At 43.8% G+C, this 20702-nt stretch overlaps 1 protein-coding gene across 1 annotated transcript; it reads left to right on the top strand.

Annotated features, from left to right (window-relative positions):
- Window positions 1-13060: 13060 nt before the first annotated feature.
- LOC147903890 (pentatricopeptide repeat-containing protein At2g33680-like) lies at window positions 13061-17987 on the top strand. Its single transcript, XM_087401945.1, has one exon. It carries the CDS (start codon window positions 13171-13173, stop codon window positions 16828-16830), a length of 3660 nt encoding a protein of 1219 aa, XP_087258071.1. The 5' UTR covers window positions 13061-13170; the 3' UTR covers window positions 16831-17987.
- Window positions 17988-20702: the final 2715 nt, after the last annotated feature.

The raw sequence follows: 20702 nt of genomic DNA, 5'->3' as shown, positions 1-20702 counted from the left end.
TCCTTAGTGAAGTCCATGAAGGCATTGCAAGAGGGCACTTTCAAGGGGAAGCAACAGCAAGAAAAGTCCTCCTCATAGGCTACTGGTGGCCAACAGACTTCAATCCCCTAACAACAGTCATTGCACAAAAACCATTTGAAAAATGGGGGATTGATTTATGGGTCCCATCCATCCAGATCAAAAAAAGGGAACACATGCACGCTACATCATTTGGCCATGTATTACTTTACCAAATGGGCTAAAGCTAAAGCAGTCAAAAAGGCAGATTCCAAAAGCACATCAAGGTTCTTATATGAGAATGTGATCACCCGATTCAGATGCCCCATTGAAATTGTGTCGGATAGAGGCACACATTTTTTCAATGACATTATCCAAGAACTCTTGTCTAGCTTTCTGATAATCCATAGAAAAAGCACACCTACTACCCCCAAGGGAATGGACAAGCCGAATCCACCAACAAAATATTATGCATTATCATCACCAAGGCAGTAGAACCAAAGCATTTTGATTGGGTAGAGAAACTAAATGTAACCTTATGGGCATACCGAACCACACTCAAGGTCAGGATAGGAAATCGACCTTTTCATTTGGTGTACGGCCTTGAAGCTATGGTCCCACTGAAATTTATAATACCAAGTCTATGCATAGCAGTACAAGGATTGCATGGGATATAATGCATCCCTAAAAGAAAGACTCTATCAATTGGAGAAGCATACAAAGACCAGATTAGTCGTCTACCATGCCATGACAACAAAAAAATGCAGAAGAAAGGCATGGTTTTACAGAAACCTTAAAGCCAAAGACACCGAGGAAGGTGACCTAGTTTTGTTATACAAAGCCAAAGTTCATAAGGGCAAACTGAAATGTCTAGGTCAAGGACCTTATAGAGTTAAAAAAATGAATCCCATCGGAGCTGTTTGCTAGAAACATTGGATGGAGTCCAATTCAACACAACCATAAATAGGAGCTAGCTGAAGCATTACTACATCAACACGCAAGCCATCCTCGACAACAAAAAAGAATTAGGAACCCCAAGTCTTCCTTAATTAGTATTAGATTGTATCACGAGCACTCACTGATATATGTACATGTCCACACATATAGGTAGCATCAACCAATTTCAACCTAAGGCTCAGAAGTCATGCCTAAGTCCTAGCTACCCTACGAAATCCAAGCAAAAAGCATATAGTTCATCCTTGCCTAGTTATTAGGTCACATGCACTCACACGCTTTCACTTAGACACATAGTAGGTTGCATGAATAATTGTGCCACACACTTTCATTCCACACTCTCAAAGCATGTGCTAAAATAACATCTCTCACACTACACACACACAACAGTCATACCTTTATAGCAACTAGCCTAATGATCAATGCCACACCATATCAAATGAATGAAGGTTTAGAAACAATGCTGCCACTAAAGAGGATGTGATGAAAGAGCCCGCCACTTCAACCCATGAGACCCCCTCTAGAGTTTGCAACCATCTACCTCCTCTCAACCAAGGTGACCATAGGCATTTGTGGTTCAACATGATTCTATGCATGACATGGAGACACAAGAAGTACAAATGCCATTGACGAGGCCCAGTCCTTGGAGCTTGTGTGGTCACCTGCATCGACTTATGCACTTTCCAATGCAACACAAGATTTCTTAGAGCAAAGGGGTCTTAACAATTGTTTGAGCACCTAAAAGCCTTGGAGGACAGTCCTACAATGACAACGTACATCAAGGAATTTCTCCATTCTTACCACTCCAGTGATGAACACATTGGCAAGTACGGCACCATCACTGTAAATCAGATCCAGCTCAATATCATACTTGAGAGTACAGTGGTTCAGAGGGCCTGCTCACTCCCAACTCAAGGTGCGAAATATCCCACAAGTCCTGTTGATGCTAAATTTCTTGAAATAGAACCTCCCCTTGCTAAGGGCACCAAGTTCCATAGGGATGGGATATTCTTCATACCATCATCAACCCCCCTCAACTCAAGGAAGCAGCAACATTCCTATCAACAATCTTGGGAGTCGAGTGTGGCAAGAATAGATCCCTCCCTTTCCACACATTTGTTTTTATGAGTAGGTAGCTAAAGCAAGACTGGATCCAGCCTCTGTTCATCTTCTTCACAAAGAAATTGGATGGCTCATCTGGCCAAAAATGCAAGATTCCACACTTATTGGTTGTAATTGTCAATAATGAGATAAAAGAAAAAGAAATGACTCTGCCCCAGTACACCAAAGGATTTTGAGGATCTGGACATCGCCTTATCACCAGCATGGGAGCTATCACCACCTTCTCCTACTATCACATTGGCAAATGCGGATACCTTGGAAGAAGGAATGCCTATTCTAGAGGTAGGAAATGAGGATCGCCCCACAAGATGCTACAACCCGGTGCATGGTTGCAAACAATATACCTCTATCAATAGTAGTAGCAGCTAGATCCTAAGTCTACATCAACACTAGCACCACCTGTCAACATCATGCCAGTCAATGAGCCACAAGGAGATCTAGTGCCAGATCCTACTGTACCCAAGTGGCTAACTTACCATTGGAACAACCCCCAGCAAGTATTATAGAATCCTCAAAATGGCTACATGGGCACCAATAGTATCAACAGTTTCCCCAATCCTCATCACCGTCTGTCATTCTCCATCATCAAGCCAACCAAATGCTTCAAATGTCAGAACTATTCACTAGCATGGCCAAGGAGGAGCATGCCCAAGAATTGGAAAGACAAACTGTAGCGAATAGATGAGAAAGAGGTTGAAGAAGTGTGCAAATAGATGAGAAAGAGGTTGAAGAAGTATGCATGAATCGGGCGCAAATAGATGAGAAAGAGGTTGAAGAAGTGCACATGAATCAAGCTCTCCAAGCTCAAGAGAAGGCACTACAGGATGTGACTTCCAACCTCCACTAGAGCCACACACAGTTGACAGTAGCACTACAAGCTACGGCAATCCTATGGACATCCTATGACCATTGGACCTTAGCACTTGACCTCAGCACATGCTCAAAAGGTGGAGGAACTTGCCCAAGCTCAACGCACTCTAATTCAAAAAGAACAAGAGATCTAAAATTGCTAAGAAAAGCTGGTAGACATGCAACAATCTTTGGCAACACGCACTTTTAACATTGAAGAGCGTACAATGGAATGCTAAATATTAAAGGACCAACTTGCCACCACTACAAAGGCAAGCATTGCTCAAGCACAAGTCTTGGACCAATGGTCCAATACCAATGAAGTCATTCCTCAACAAGCAGAGGTCACCTTGCAAATGAAAAAGCTTAAGGATGCATATACATCCATCTACCATAAGGAAAAAAATGGATGAGATGCAATCCCAAAAGAAATCCATCTCAAAGCTTGAACTCCAATTGCTAGTGCAAAACAATTAGGCAATGGAAGACACCACACATGAAGTCCCACTATAATGCTATACCAAGAGCTTGTGGCCACTTTGCAAGTGGAAGATCATGTAAAAGCACGAGTGCTTATCCAATGGAAACAACTCGAACTCAAGATCACATCCTCTAATCCAAACATCAAATGGGAACGTTCCATAGGAGCAAAAACTTTGCGCAAAATTTTCCAAGACTTGTCTGAAGCTGAAAAAAATATCTTTTGCCTGTCTACACATGCTGAGTTTACTGCACTCAGGACAGATGCTTTCATTGGATATGTATGCCTCATGGGCACTCCTCCCCTCAGGGTCATTGGTGGTTTGTTGCCATTGCTACAAAATCCATCACCTTATCTCTACAGGGCATGACATAACCAACATCCCACACTTGCAGCATAGCTGATGATCCCATCACGCCAACAAAAAGAAGTGTTAGAGGATGACATGGCCTATCTCACATCTAACTTCTCATATCTAACCACTCTCTAAGCCAATCTCATAATCTCACTTACCCTTGCTGCTACAACCCTCTTAACCTTCTCTGAGCTCTAGCCTAACATCTACTCCCTTCATTGTCTCTTTGCTCATGCCTCTTACCACTTTCAACTAACCTGACAGATGCAAACTTACCAGCCCCTCACATCTAACTTCTTCCTTTGCCTTACTAATCCTACCCTCGAGGATTACCAAGCTGCTCAAACCATTTGCCTAGTTCTTCCCTCCCTCCCCTCTGATTCCCCTCCCACATTTAACACTCTTTCGTATTACTCCCCCATGTCCCAAGATTCTCTCCTTGGCTCGCCATCACCTCTGACACTACTTGTACTGCCATCAAATAAAAATGACCTAATATTTGATTTTGAATATCAAGATCTAGATAATCCAATTCACACTCCCATGCCAAGTTCCAATGATGTGTATGATTTTGATGTACTAACACTTCCCCGTAACCCCATCAGGGACTTCTGGAATAAATATCCAAATATGAAAACTTGAGGTGGATGGACCCTGGACAACTTCCCTACCAGCATTCGTCAACACCAAATTAGTGAAGCTTGGATCAACAAGTAGGATCCCCAATTTGATTGGCACTGCCCCAAGCTGTTTGATGTAATCTTATTAAAATAATACCTACGTGGACCTCCATGCCTCAGAACCCATCCTAATTTCTATCCACGATGGCACAGATGGGAGGCCAACATGCGCACTTCAGGTGAGGATTGCACCATTAATTGGCCAATGATCGAGCCATACTCTAGTGTAGAATGGAACATCCAAGGCACACTAATATAAGCACTTCAACAGCATGAGAAAATAATGCACGGCAACATTGACTCCAATCCCTTGCCAAAGTGCTATCTTTTACTAAGCCTTGGAATACATTCTGGAGGTCCCCATCCACATCGACCGTGATTTGCCTACACTCAATTTCAATCCCAATGAACAGATCGATGCTTTGATTACAAGCAGACTTGATCAAAGAGTCATCTTCTTATAAGCACGCAACATGTCTCTGTTTGAATGAATGGGGGGTTACGGGCTTCCTAGAAATAGAGCAAAAATTGTATGGTGCCAAGGCTTTACGACTGGCATGCCACAAGTTCCACATCGACCATCACTGGGTTCTGCGCATGGCATGCCAACTCCGTGATCACCAATAAGCCATAACACGAGGACACGTAATAAAATGGATCCATGAGTATGTTGTCTTTGTGGCAACATGGATTACGTAGCACAAAATGTGTGTGTCGAGTAGCGGCAAAGCTCCGCTTGTACATAAAATGTATCACAATTTTATTAGATAACTATTTTAACCCCCCCTTTTTGTAAATGGCTGATAAGTCCATATGCATAAAATGTATCACAATTTTATTAGATAACTATTTTAACCCCCCCTTTTTGTAAATGGCCGATAAGTCCATATGCATGTTGTAATTTTGAATTTAAAAGTCCACTCCTCACATGCATACAATGTATCACTATTTTATTAGATAACTACTTTAACCCCCCCCCCCCTCCTTTTCATAAATGGCCAATAAGTCCACCAAACTTAAAAATCCCCTTCTAGTAGCGAACCTACTACTTACATGTTTACAAAGTGATAGCCCTGAGGCATCTCTGAGGTAAGGAAATCCTTTTGCATCATCAAGTAAGTTAATCTTTCCCCTTACCTTTTAAGAGAGTAGTGGGAGGTTTCACATGGCCCCCTAAAGTAAGAAGGATTTTGTCATAGTGTGACATGCAACCTAATGGAAAGGCAAACCTACTTCCCTTATTGCCTATTGGAGGTCATTTGGATAGAGAGGAGGAGCTCCCTCAATGAATGTTGGTTGGATTACTATTACAGTTGAGAAATTGCAATATTACGGTCTTAGCACATGTGCAAAGTTTGGATGGGAATGGGAAAAGTGGTCCATCCATGTTCAAATGTATTCTATTCCCCTCCCACCATGTGCTAATAGTCAAAAGAAATAAGGAAAAATCAGGTGGGAGAGGAATCATGGCATTGTTTTAGCTACTTAGGAGTTCGGAGACAAGACACATGTCATCATTCCACTATTTCCCATCCCTAAAAAAAGGGATCTCACAATTGGCTAGAGATGGAGGACAGTGATGGTGATGGTAGTGATGTAGATGGTGGATGCCTCCTTTGAGAACACCTACAGTACTCCCCCCCTCCCCATCTTCATATGTTCAGGGCCTGGTACAGCAATCAGGCTGATGCCAAGAGTGATGTGATCTAGCACCAAGTTGGCCCTATATAGATAGGACAGGGCATCAAAGCCAAAGGCTTGCTTCCTTTCTCTCTTTTTTATGAAAACCTTTACCTTGAAGACAAAGCTGCTTTCCGGTGTGGTCTCTGGCTAGAGACAAAGAGATTCATACTTGTGAAACCAGAACTAGAGGAAGTTCAATAGGAGAGAGTCACACACATATTTGGCAGGCTAAAAATAGCCAAGGAGTATCCACCTCCACAGTGAGAAAGAAAAGGATGTCCCATCGTGCCCATGAACCCTTAGGGAGAAAGAGGAAACACGAGACCAGCTACTATGGAAGGAGCATGCAAAGTTCCAAGTGAGAGTGAGCAATCTAGTGAGGGTAACAGTATCCTAGCATTTCTTGATGATAAGCTACTCACAGACCCTATAAATTGGTGTAGTACCCCATGCATTGGTAGGACATCTACTTAGAGTAAGCCACCCTATGGCCTTCATTGAATCTTGGATCTGAACCAACTAGGTGAGGAAAGCAATGAATGTTTCAAATGTCAGATTCTTAAAAAAAGGATTCCTTGTTATCCTTTTTGAAAGGCCTGAAATGTCTGCAAGAGCCCTATAATATGGTCATTGGACAATCAAACACCAACCCTTATATATGGAATGGTGGACTCAAAAATTTTCTATTGATGCTCCTAGATCCCCTAAAATCCCAGTATGGGTTGAGCTCTCAGACCTACCTCTTTACCCTTGTAATCAAGTCCACTTTTTGTGTCGTGGTTTAAGGGAGCTGCTAGGGGTGGAGCAGGAGAATTTGACTAATCCTAGAGGAAACCCTCAGATTTGCACTAAGATTGATATTGCTAAGGAGCTTCCTAAAACTCGTTATCCTGAATAGAAATGGTAGCACATTCAGGGGACAGCCTCTGCTATACAATAATTTACCCAATTCTTGCTTCCTATGTGGGCTTTCTAGCCATGTTGTCAAGAATTGTCCCCTTAAGAGGACTAAGCCTAAGGAGGTGGATACTCCTACACAAAAGCATCCTAATGTCTTATAAAAATGGGTTCCTAAGGCTCCAGCAACATTTGACATATCTAGATAGGAAAGGGTCCATACATCATTTCCAAGAATACCTCAAGAAAAGGAAAGGAAGAGTGCCTACTGCTTCTGCCTCCAAAAAATCTTTGAACCTATTAGGGAGAAATAGATTGAGGGAGGAAATAAGGAAATTCATGGAACTAAGGATGATGTTATATTAGAAGCTAGATGGTCTAAGGATTTTGAGGAGGACCTCAACAGAGAAGATGCAATGGAAGATGATGAGATAAGTGATGAGGATTCAGAAGAGGATCAGACCAAGGATTGACTGATCCTAGAAGAGGAGATGAGAGATCATTGGTTCTAGTTTAGAAAGCGGACTTAAATTAATTGACAGAAGATGAAACTGGTATTACTCTTCTCATGGTAAAGGGAAGGGAGGTACTACTATTGGTGTTCTCTCTCACTACAATGCAGGGGTGCTATAGGTTGTAACAGACGACCAGAATAGATGGTTGATGCTTAAATGCCGAATAAAGGGTTCGATATCCTTAGTTATCTCTATTTATGTCCCAAATTTTGCAGACAAAAAGACAATGTGGGATTCACTTGTTGTTGAATAAGGCAATTGCTTTTCCCTAAGAGATTTCAATATGGTTGAAAGGAAGAGAGATAGATGGTTGGAAAAGGGGACAACAATAAGAGGTTCTAACTTAAAAGAGCCTTGGGAAGAAATCAAAGATCAACTTCAATTAGTGGATTCTGATTTAGGGGGTGATTTCACCTAGTTAATGGTCACGTTGGTAAATTTAGGAGGGAGGCTAGACTTGACATATTTTATATTTCCCAAGGACTCTTGAGTAGCATGAGCTCTATAAGAACTCAGACTTACTTATCTTTCACTTTATCAAATCACAAGCCAGTTTTCCTCTACTATGATTTTGGCTTTAGACAAAGATGCTCCTCGTGGTTTAAAGCTAATCCAAATCTCCTTAAAGAGTGTTCAAACTATGGTTAAAGCAATTTGGGAAACTGCCTTCTCTGAAAGCAAATTTGTTGTAGGCTCTTGGGCAATAGCCATAGAGAACACTCAAAATATGTTAAAAAATGCAATGAACAATAGGGCAAGATTTAGAACTCAAAGGATGGATAAAATTCAGGAAAAAATAAAGAGATTAGAAGCCCTGGCCACAAGATATAGATGCACATGCTAAATTGCTAACAACAAGAAAGGAACTTAGAAGGTAAGAACAACTAAGGCTAAGTGACACCAAGGTTTACTTCATAGAATGGTGGATAGGGAAGTTGGATAGACGTACTAAAGAAACTTTTAAGCTCATAAGAAGAAAGAGGACAAATGAAGAAATCCTTATGCATAAGAGGGTGACAACTCTTTAATCACTACAAAGAAGGATAACATTAATGTTATCACTTCCAAGCCTTGCTCTCTTCTTCTGTTATACCAGATGATGAGGTTAAGAGGGCTGGGAAATTGTACCAAGCTATGAGAGAGAATTTTGTGCAAAGATTTGACATGGCCTTTCTTGAGAGACCTCTCTCCTTGGAAGAACTAAAAGAAGCAGTTTTTGTTATGGTGGCAGATGGCAAAACCCTAGAGAAGATGGTCTACCCATTGAGTTTTACAATGAATTTTGGGATGTGGTTGGGCCTTACCTTCTTCTACTACAGTAAGAAAGTGTAAAAAATGGAGCTTTTCCCTCACAGATCAATGGGGGAGTTATCAAGCTCATTCCCAAAGAAGGTCTGAAGGATGAGCTTAGAAACTAGAAGCCGCTAACTATGCTTAATAGTACTATAAGATTTTCTCTAAATCTGTGGCTCTCAAGGTCCAAAAGAAAATGAATGAGTGGATATTATAAGAACAAAAAGGGTTCAATAAGGGACGTCACCTTCTTGAGGCCATCATTAATATTTGGGAGAGCTGTGAATATGCCAAAGAAACTAAACAAGATACTTGTTTCCTCATAGTGGACTTTGACAAGGCTTATGAAAAATTAAAGTGGGACTTCCTCATTAAATCCTTGCAGGATATGGGACTGGGTCTTTGTCTCTTATGTGAAACTCCTACTCACCAATGCTTCTGCTAAAATATGTCTTAATGATGGCATGAGTCCTTCATTTCCTTAAAAGAAGTCAATCAAACAAGGATGCCCCCTTGCCCCTTTTCTATTTGCAATTGCAACAGATGCCTTGCTCAAAAGCCAGGTTAAGGAAGGAGAACTTAGAGGCATAGAACTAACTTCTGGTAAACAGCTAGTTTGCCAACAATTTGTGTCTTACACCCAGAAACACAGCTTAGGATATGAAATGTAAAATGGAATGTTTGGATATTTTTTGTAAGGCCTCTAGTTCTAGGATTAATCAACTCAAAGACTGGATATGCTACCCTCAAGGGGGATGAACATGAATATTTAAAGGAACTAAGATGTCGTATTATTAATAAGGGTACTGTTTTCAGACTACTTGGAATTACCATGGGATTTGACATTTCTGTGAAGCAAAGATGGGATTGGTTTATGGAGAGATTTTAAAACAAGGTGGATAAATGGAGGGGTTTTCAATGCAGTCTTGCACGCAAAAGGTTGGTGCTCAACCATTGCATATACCCTATCTCCATTTTCTACTTGTCTTGCTGGTCCCCCTCTAAAGGTGGAATGGATAGATTAATCAGGATGTGCAGGTCGTTTCTCTTGGGGGGAAACTCTAGAATCTCCAAGGCAAGATGGTATTTTTGTACCAAGGTTAAGGAAGAAGTTTGTCTAGGAGAGATTGATATAGCCCTAGCTACTAGAAAATTTTTTGCTACATGGGTGATTAAGGCCATAATGAACCTAGATTGTGGTTGGGTTGAGTAGGAAATGACTTCCACTAGCGATGGTGGTGGCGATAGGGTTTCAACTAGCTTAGCCACCACTAGTGGTAGAACTAGCCTCGAAGCTCAAGATACGCAAGGACCCATGCTCAATGATAGTGTGAACACAGGTAGTCATATCGATCTTGACATGCAAATGACTGAAGAAAGACAACCAAATACACCAAATATCACTAGCCCTTCTTGGATTTATGTTACACTTGGAGAAATGTGACATCCATGAACTTCAACAAAGTACTGGCGAAGCTAACATACTCAAGAAACTGTTGCTAGAATCCAGAAATGCTCCAAAAAGCTTTGCTAGCTTTGGACTGAAAGGAAATAAGATACAAAATGCTGTAAAAGGGCAATCTTTTTCTTCCATGATCTAGAACCAATAGACCAATGGAGCCCCCAAGCCTCCTGACATGCTCCAGAATACACAGAGCCTAGGGAAATCCCTACCTGCGATGCTAGCAAAAGGGACCTTTCCTGAAGCTTTGCAGGGTGGAAAATTGTTGGCTCTTTCCAACGGCTTCCGCAGGAAGATCAAGGTATTCTTAGTATGCATGGTTCCAAGGCGTTTTGTCACCTACAAATATATCCTTAGGACCTTAGTTCATATTTTGATGAGAGATGCAGGCTTAAGTGTGATAAGCAAACCTAGTGCATGCATGTGCGAAAGGAACGTGCATCATCATGGTCGGGGTAATGAAGGCTTTTGCCTCCATTGGGGGTTGGAAGGTTTAGAAAGAGTTTAAGGGTTAGAGGGAAGTTCAAGGTTCAGAAGGGGTTCAGGGTTCAGAAGAGGTTCTAGGGTTCATAAGGTGTTTAAGGGTTAGAAGGAGGATCCAAGATTCAGGGTAGAGTACATGGCAGAGAACTCGTCTCCCTCGTAGATCATGGAGGACAAGGGTTGAGAGAGTAAGGCTTGAGGGGGAGCATAGGACTAGGAGAGGAAGAAGGTGTAAAAGCATGGGGGAGGAGGAGGGAGGAGGAGAGGTAGGAGAAGGGAGGAGGAGGGAGGAGGAGAGGGAGGAGAAGGGAGGAGGAGGGAGGAGGAGGAGAGGGAGGAGAAGGGAGGAGGGTAGGTCACAAGTCATAGGTCACAGTGTGACGACATCCTTTTTATTTTAGTGGCCTTGTGAAACTTCCTATTGCTCTCTTAAAAGGGAAGGAGAAAGATGAATCGCATGAGAATGCAAAGGATTTATTTACTACATAGATTCATATGAATAGAAACTAAAATACACTTTTGCTTGAATGCGGCATTAAGGGCATAAGATAATTTCCCCCCTCCCCCATCGCCCTTGCCCCCCCCTCCCTCAGCGGTGGTCCCAATTCCCCCCCATAGTTATCCAAGCTCTTATTACGAAGGAGATACAAGAACAAGGTCTTGACGTAAATCTTATCAAACCTTCCGAACATGAGACCAAATTTCAGACTGAGAAGGACTCAAATTGTAAGCATGAAACTACATACAAGGCATGAAATGAAGCTCATGGATGAGCAGCTAGTCAATGTACATAAATAGTGACTCAAAAATAGTTTCATGTACATAAATAGTCTGTGTACACAAATACTTTCATGTACATAAATGTACATGAAACTATGTACAAGGAACGAAGCTCATGGATGAGTAGCTAATCTAGGTACATAAATACTTTATGCACATGAATAGTGTCTCAAAAGATAGCCTAGCTATGGGTAATTTTTCTTTTTGCAAACAGAAGACTTATTTCAAGTATGAAAGAACCTTTGAGCAATGAAGAAATACATCATGCAAGGCACGAGAAACTAAATTAATCTCAAGAAAATAACCAAGGTTGAGGTAGATAGTGCCACCTAAACATTGTGGGGGACTTCCAAGAAGAATGGGGAGCCACTCCACTCCCTCAACAAAACAATTCTCCTGGTATAGGTTGCTCATGAAGATCCTTACATATCCCCTAAATGGCTACTAGAGTATGTACCCTATCCATCTAGTGCTAGCAAATGTATGTGCAAGGTGGACCTAGGAATCATCCAAAGCCTATGTACGTCAGGATCTCCAAAAATGCCATGCTAATATGCTTGCCAAAATCTCCCACAAAGTATCCGCAGATGCAACTACAGGTCTGTAATAGAGAACTAGGAACCTCATCCAGAGAATATCAATCAACCGACTATCATTGAATTAAAAGGGCCCAAGAAGAGTCATATCTTTCATAAAACACCTGACGCCATGAGAGAGAGACCCTAGATCTTCTCACATAACCTCTTAGGCCTTTTTAGTTTGTCATCTTGTTGACATTATCATGGTCCCATGCCCACGCCCAAGGCTACTACAAACATTCTTCTTAGTAATTGTTGGATCGGTATGCATTTCCATGCATTTCACTGGTCCTACATGGGGGTACTTGGGTGGGGTGTGGTCTTTAAGTCTCTAATATAGAGATATGTCTCAACTTGTGAGACACTAATGCTCATACCCCCTTCAATGGGGTCCACGCTCAAGTGTTAGACCCTAGCCTACTAGTACGCAAGTGTGCACTAGGAAAACGTATGCATTCTTCCCTAATTCAAAGTTTAAAACAAGAGTGCGCAAGTGCATGCGGACACTGCCTCTTAGTAAAGTAGGCGTTTTGGATACCAAAGAGAAACGATTTGTTAAAGGGAGTGGGGCTATTAAAAGGCAACTCTTGTTAAATGGAAATTTGAAACATAAAGCTTAATTATTATTTTTTGAATTACACGAGGGAATTCACAATAGGAGTTTCAATCCTCTACTATAGCATTGGGGAGCCACGCTAACTGCAATAAATCAATTACGAAGGAAGTGTGAAACTGATTCACCTTGGACTATATTTGAAATGAAGAGTTTTGAACCTTGGAAATGGAGGCGATGACTTCTGTTCAATCGCAGAATCCACAGCCATATGCCTCTGTTCGCGATTCACCAGTGCATGTGGCCACGCTCTTAGTAAAGAAAGCCATTCTGTAGTTCTACCATCGGATACACAATGCTTTAATTCACAGAATGATTTCCCAAGGAAGACAACCCACATACACATCATCGTTGAAGAGCATAATCACATAGATTAGCCCGCAAGAGCAAGCAAGAACAAGAAATTTATAAGGCCAAATGCTGAGCAGATGTGCTCCGTTGTGGTATTTCTTACTCAATCCACTTCTTTGTCTTCCTGCCTGCGACTCTCTGGTCTCCAATTGCTTTATTTCATTGCATCTGAGCCAGTTCTCTATGCTGGATTGTCGGGTCTTGTCGTCTGTCAGTTTGCCCTGTGCTTGGTTATGGGTCCTCAGCTGAGGCTGCCCCTCTCCCGCCATGCAGGCAGAACTGGAAATAGGATGCCTCAGCTCAATGAGTTTGAGAAAACTCATGCCCTTAAGGTAGAACGTTTAAATGAGCTTCCATCGTCTAATACAAACATCTTGATGCAAATGTATGTGAAACGTGGAAGCATCGTGGATGCTCGGCTTGTTTTTGACAGCATGCCAAAACGCAATGTGGTCTCATGGAATATTATGATTCTGGGCTATGCCTATCACGATGACGGTGAACGTGCTTTGGAGTTGTATGCACAGATGCGCCAGGAAGGTGTCAAGCCAAGTGATCGTACCTATATTGGTGCATTGAAGGCTTGCAGTAGTCTGGCAGCACTGGAAGAAGGAAAGCAAGCCGAGTGGAAATTTGGGAAAACAGGACGACCGGAAAAAGTTAGAGCTATCCACTCCCACGTAGTAAAGGATGGCTTTGAGTCTGATGTTTTTGTGGGAACCACCTTGGTGGATATGTATTCAAAATCTGGGAGACTGGAGGATGCACGGCGAGTCTTCGATGACTTACCTGATTGTGGTGTGGTTTCTTGGAATGCCATGATTCTAGGGTATGCCAAGCAAGAAGAGGGGGCTCTAGCTTTGGACTCATACGCACGGATGTGCCACGAAGGTGTCCAACCGGATGACAGGACCTTTGTTGGTGCATTGAAGGCTTGCTGTAGCCTGGCAGCAATTGAGGGGAAGCAAGTTGACGAAAAATTCGAGAAAACAGGATGCTTGGTGAAAGGTAGAGCTGTCCACTCGCAAATAGTACAGAGAAGCTTTGACTCACATGTCTTTGTGGGCAATACCTCGGTGGATATGTATACGAAGTGTGGAAGCCTGGAGGATGCACGGTGTGTCTTTGACAAGTTGGTTCATCGTGATGTGGTTTCTTGGAATGCCATGATCCTGGGCTATGCCCAGCAGGAACAGGGTTTGCAGGCTTTGGAGTTATATTCACAGATGTACCAGGAAGGTATGCAACCGAGTGACCGAACTTTTGTTGGTGCATTGAAAGCTTGCAGCAGCCTGCCAGTACTGGAAGAGGGGAAGCAAGCTGATGGGGAATATGCTAAAACAGGATTGCTTGAGAAGGGTAGAGCCATTCACTCCCAAACGGTAAAGCACGGCTTTGAAACAGATGTATTTGTGGGAACAACCTTGGTGGATATGTATGCAAAATGTGGGAACTTAGAGGATGCCCAGCGTGTCTTTTTAGAATTGCCTCATCACGAATTGGTTTCTTGGAATGCCATGATATTAGGGTATGCCCAGCAGGAAGAGGGTGCACAAGCTTTGGAATTGTATGCAAGGATGCACCAGGAAGGTATCCAACTGAATGACCGAACCTTTGTTGCCGCACTGAAGGCTTGCAGCTGCCTAGCAGCACTGGAAAAGGAGAAGCATGCTGGCGAGAAGTTTGTGAAACCAGGATGCCTGGAGAAGGGTAGAGCAATCCATTCACAAGTAGTAAAGAGAGGCTTTGAGTTGGACGTATATGTAAGAACCACCATGGTGGATATGTACACAAAATGTGGAAGCCTAGAGGATGCACAACATGTCTTCGAAGAATTGCCTCATCGTAATGTGGCTTGTTGGAATGCCATGATCGTGGGGTATGCTCAGCAGGAAGAGGGTGAACAGGCTTTGGAGTTGTACACATTGATGCACCAGGAAGGTGTCCAACCAGGTGACAGAACTTTTGTTGGGGCATTGAAGGCTTGCAGCAGCCTGGCAGCAGTGGAAGAGGGAAAGCAATCAAAAGGGGGAAGCTTGGAGAAAGGTAGAGCCATCCACTTTCAAACAGTAAAGAGTGGTTTTGACTCCAATGTATTTGTGGGAAACACCTTGGTGGATATGTACTCCAAATGTGGGAGGCTGGAGGATGCACGGCGTGTCTTTGATGACTTGGCTTATCGTAATTTGGTTTCTTGGAATGCCATAATCCTGGGCTATGCCCAGCAGGAAGAGGGCACCCTTGCTTTGGAGTGTTATGCAAGAATGCACCAGGAAGGTTTACAACCCTGTGAACGAACATTTGTCGGTGCATTGAAGGCTTGCGGCAGCCTGGCCGAAGGGGGAAAGCAAGTTGATGGGAAGTTTGAGAAAACAGGATGTGTAGAGAAAGGTAGAGCCATCCATTTCCAAGTAGTAAAGAGTGGATTTGAGTCAAATATATTTGTGGGAAACACCTTGGTGGATATGTATGCAAAATGTGGGAGCTTGGAAGACGCAGGGCGCATCTTTGAGGAATTGCCTCATCGTGATGTGGTTTCCTGGAATGCGGTGATCCTTGGATATGTCCAGCAGGAAGATGGTGCACAGGCGTTGGTGTCGTATGCACGGATGCAACAGACAAGTGTCCAACCATGTGAACGAACTTTTGTTGGTGCATTGAATGCTTGCAGTAGTCTGGCAGCACTTGAAGAGTTGAAACAAGCTAAGGGGAAGCTTGAGAAAACAGAATTCCTTGAGAAAGGTAGAGCCATCCAATACCAAGTAATAAAGAGTGGCTTTGAGTCAAATGTATATGTGGGAAACACATTGGTGGATATGTATGCAAAATGTGGGAGCTTAGAAGATGCACGGTGTGTCTTTGAGGAGTTGTCTTATCGTGATGTTGTTTCCTGGAATGCCATCATCCAGGGGTATGCTCAGCAGGAAGAAAACAAGGAAGCTTTTAGACTTTATGCACGAATGCAAGAGCAAGGTTTGTCACCAAATTGTTTTACGTTTTTTGCCATCCTGAAAGCTTGCATCAATACAGCAGCTCTAGAAACTGCGAAGGAACTCCATTCTCAAATTCTCAGAGATGGCTTTGAGGCTGCTGCTATTGTGGCCAGTAGCCTTGTCGATGTTTATGCAAAATGTGGAAGCATGGTCGAAGCCCAACATGCTTTTGATACATTGCCCACAAGAGATGTTGTACCATGTAATGCACTGATTGCAGGATATGCCCGCCAGGGAGAGAGTGAACTTGTATTCCAGTGTTTTGAGAAAATGAGGCAGGAGGGGATAAAGCCAGATGAGGTCACATTTCGCAGTGTTCTTACTGTATGCAGTCATGTGGGTCTAGTGGACAAGGGCCAGAAGTACTTTCAAGCTATGATCAAAGAATATGGTATTATCCCAACTGTTGAGCACTGTACTTGCATGGTTGATCTGCTCAGCCGCGCAGGCCAACTGGAGCAGGCAGTGGTGATGGTAGAGAAGATGCCTTTCCAACCCGGTGTCATTGGATGGCTGACTGTCTTGGGTGCTTGTCAAAAGTGGAAGAATGTAGATGTTGGAAGGCATGCCTTTGAAAATGTTGTAAAATTAGATGACAAGATTTCTTCAGCATATGTTTTGATGGCAAACATATATGCCGAAGCTCACATGTGTGAAGATTGTGATAGAATCGAGGTAATGAGAAAGAATGCTCAACCATGGCAAGAAGGAAAGAGCTGGTGGGCTGACCTAGAAGAAGGGTGACGTTTGCGTGGGAGAGGAGGGTTGCGGAGGCATATATATTCAAGGCTGAAAGAGTCATTTCATATAATTGGATATTTACTCAGTTTGGTGCATGTGCTACAGTAAACATGTGATAATGAAAGAAAAGAACAGGGGATGTTGACATTAATTATCACATGTGACCTAATAGATACATCTGAGCGGCACTGTGCTTGTAAAATTTTTGGCAACTTTGTTGTGGTTGTCATGTGGTCAAATGCTGTTACATCACATGTGCAAAGACAGTGATAGAATCGAGATAATGAGAAAGATTGCTCAACCATGGCAAGATGGGCTGACCAAGCAGAAGGGTGATGTTTTCGTGGGAGAGCAGAATCGCAAAGGCAGATATACAAGGCTGCAAGATTTTTTCATATCATTTGATATTTGCTGCATGTGCTACAGCAAACATGTGACAATGAAAGAAAGAGCAGGGGATGTTGCCATTAATTATCACATGTGACCTAATCAATACACTGGAGGGGCACTGTACTTGTAAATTTTTTTGGCAGCTTTGTGATGGTTGTCATCTGGTCAACCATCACCGTCAAATGCTGTTACATCAATATAGAGTGTTGGAATATTGTTTGCAGAGAGGAAAGTTGAACAAGGATTGAAACGATTTTTGTGAGGAGTACTGGAAACAACACCACTCTGGTTTGTTCAGCAATGGTGCTTTACTGAGAAGAGACATGCACTGGGCCATGGCAGAGAGGAAAGTTGGAATATTGTTTGCACAGAGGAAAGTTGAACAAGGATTAAAAGGATGTTGGAATATTGTTTGCAGAGAGGAAAGGTGAACAAGGATTGAAAGGATTTTTGTGAGGGATACTGGGAACAACACCACTCTGGTCTGTCCAGCAATGGCGATTTACTGAGAAGAGACATGCACTGTGCCATGGCAAAGTTTTTGTTAGAGTTGATGGCATCTCATGTATACAATAGACTGAGGGCTTCTTTGTCGGTATGCCCACCCCTGGTGAGGTTAGGATAAGAGCTGGCCAAAAGGCCTAGGAGATTGGCTAGGATGGGGCCCAGTTAGGGCACCCAACCTGGTCAGGTGAACCGACCAGATTGGTTGGGTCAACCCGGCCAGACCCGACCCTGGTTGGGTCGGGTCAGCCAACCAAGTATGGTCGACCAGTTCTCCAGGGGTGAGGCCTATTTAAGGTCCCCCCCTGGTTGGGTCGGCCAGTTCTCCAGGGGTGAGGCCTATTTAAGGCCCCCCTCTCACATTTGTTGACCTATCTTCTGGAGCAGCCATTGTACTCTTTCTCACGGACATTTCCCCTAAGGGCTGAGCAGGATTCCTGCAATAATACAGTTATCATCACCTCTATTGTGTCATTTTCTTTCTAGTTCTATTTCTGATTGTTTCCACACTGCACCAGTCTCACATGGTATTAGACGCTGAGGTCAACTGAGGATCGGGAGCACAAGGAGCTGACACACCCTCAGGCATTATGACACAGATCTGACACACCTTGAGCCTTATGAACAGCCTGCCCTTCCAGAGCATACTGAGGCGTGTACAGCAGGCACTTGTTCTGAGCAGCCAGCCCAAGGGTGACTGCCACAGACAGGGCCGGCGGTTTCCATAGAGATCTGAGGCGAGCAGGAGGTGGTTCGGAGGGTTGGACAGCATTGGGTTCGGCAGTTTTGGAAGATGCAGCACTGTCTGCTCCTCCTCTTTCCTAAGCCGCCATCCAGCTTTGCTAGAGCGCTGCTGTCTGCTGAATCAGCTGACGTTTGTCGGGTTCTTGATAAGTCCCATGGCTGCCCCGCGCACAAGCAAAGAGGACAAGCTTAATGGAGAAATATGCTCGTTCGAGGTTACAACTCAAGGTCTGTTTCGTTCACAAAGGGATCTTCTCCGGCTATCCAAACACTGACTAGTGCATATTCATTCTGGTCCAAATTGGAAGATCTTTATGCAAGGAACTCGGCGATGCAAGCTGTCACGCTTCAGGGACAGCTTTATAGTCTCGAGTTCCCCAAAGTACGATGCAGCCCTTCCTGATGAAAGCTAAGGTCATCCATGAACAGCTTTGTCCATGGGTGTTGCTCTAACATCACTTCCGTTGGCAGCTTACCAAGCTCCCCCCTGAGTATGATATGGTGTCTTGAGCATTACGGTGCCAGGTCATGACAAATCAGTTGGATTTTGATGACCTATGCTCCCTTTTGCTTGAGGAGACGATTCTGTTGTCCTAGGGTAAGTTGCATGTCATTCGAAGTGGTGGCGAGGCTCCTTCATCAGTGCATAAGAAGACGAGCAGGTGCTACAAGTGCGGGAAGAAAGGACATTTGGTGAAGGACTCTCGGTCCAAGGGTAAAGTCATCCGAATCCTCTTCTGACCAGTCAGGTAGGTCCAAGGCAGCAGCAGCAAAGACTGCCCTGAAACGTTGGATAGTACCAGCTTTCTAGCAGTAAGGAAGACTACCCCCATGTGTCACAGCCAAAGAGGGCGTGTGGGTGGGAGAAAAGAAGAAAGGAAGATCTATTAACGTCCGCAGAAAGCCTCACAGGCTTATGGGACAAAGTGCAAAACATAAATCCTTACATCATCTAGATAAACCTAATCCCTAAGCTGGGCTAGGGGTTCAGCCCAGCCTAGGGTTGTGTGGAAAGAAGGCGAGCTGCTCCTCCAACGGCTGCTGCTGCTACGAAAGAGGACGAGCGAGGGCGGAGCAGAGGCTGACGGAGGGCTAGTGCAAAGCTAGCGGGGGCTGACGGGGAGCTAGCAGAGGGCTAGTGGAGGTGGAGGGAGCTAGCGGGGGCTGATGGAGGGCTAACGGAGGTGGAGCGGGGGCCAATGGAGAGAGAGGCGGATAGGCTGGGCGGATGAAGGAGGGGGAGAGAGAGAGAGAGAGAGAGAGAGAGAGAGAGAGAGAGGTGTTTAAGGCTCATAGTAGAAAGAGGGTTGATTGCAGCTCCTATCAGTTGAAAGTTTGGTAGGCAAGGTAATGTTGTATAGTTATGGACTAGATGTGTTCAAGAGTCCATTGCTTGAGGTCACAAAGACTACAGACTTGTATTCCGGAGTTTGTTGTTCGAGGCTCTTGTATGTGATGTGCAAGGGTGTTGGGTGTTGTGTTCCACAATCCATATTTTTCCATTGGGAACTCAATGCAGACTACTATGGGAAATCAAAGCCGGAGGGGGTAACTTCTTTGCCGTTCCAGGTGGCATTCAGCTTCGAAGATCCAGGCTACCAAGTGCTTTCATTGAGGTGAGTGTAGTATTCATGGTATGAGGGCCCATGGTTGCATCTCCATCGGCTTGCTTCTTCAATCCTTTTGTACACCATGAGCTGCAGAGAGGGTGTTAGAGTTGATGTCATCTCCGGTATACAATAGAGAGTGAGGGATTCTTGCCTGCCCCCGGTGAGGTTAGGATTAGAGCTAGCCATAAGGCCTATGAGATTGGCTAGGATGGGGCCCAATTAGGGCACCCAACCTGGTCGGGTCAACCAACCAGATTGGTCGGTCAACCTGACCAGACCTGACCCTGGTTGGGTCAGGTCAACCAACCAAGACTGGTCGGCTAGTTCTGCAGGGGTGAGGTTTAAGGCTCCCCTCTCACATTTGTTCACCTATCTTCTAGAGCAGCCATTGTAGTCTTTCTCACTGACATTTCCCCTTGGGGCTGAGTAGAATTCGTGCAGCAATACAATTATGATTGCGGCTATTGTGTCATTTTCTTTCTTCTTCTATTTCTGAATGTGTTCGCACTACACCACTCTCACAAATTTTTCATAAGAGAAACCTCGATGGTCATCGGTATGGGTTGACCTTAGAAATTGAACTCTGGAAGGGTCGCAGTTGGTGTGAAGAGAGCGAAGTTGTATTGT

Source organism: Dipteris shenzhenensis, chromosome 3 (genome assembly GCF_047967505.1).
Source record: "Dipteris shenzhenensis isolate YYH24624 ecotype China chromosome 3, Dip_SZ_1.0, whole genome shotgun sequence".
Classification (NCBI taxonomy): domain Eukaryota; kingdom Viridiplantae; phylum Streptophyta; class Polypodiopsida; order Gleicheniales; family Dipteridaceae; genus Dipteris; species Dipteris shenzhenensis.
This window is presented reverse-complemented; position numbering and strand designations above follow the sequence as displayed.

Excerpts from the sequence above, each read along its gene's own strand:
- LOC147903890 (XM_087401945.1), top strand. The coding sequence starts at position 13,171 with ATGTGCTCCGTTGTGGTATTTCTTACTCAATCCACTTCTTTGTCTTCC.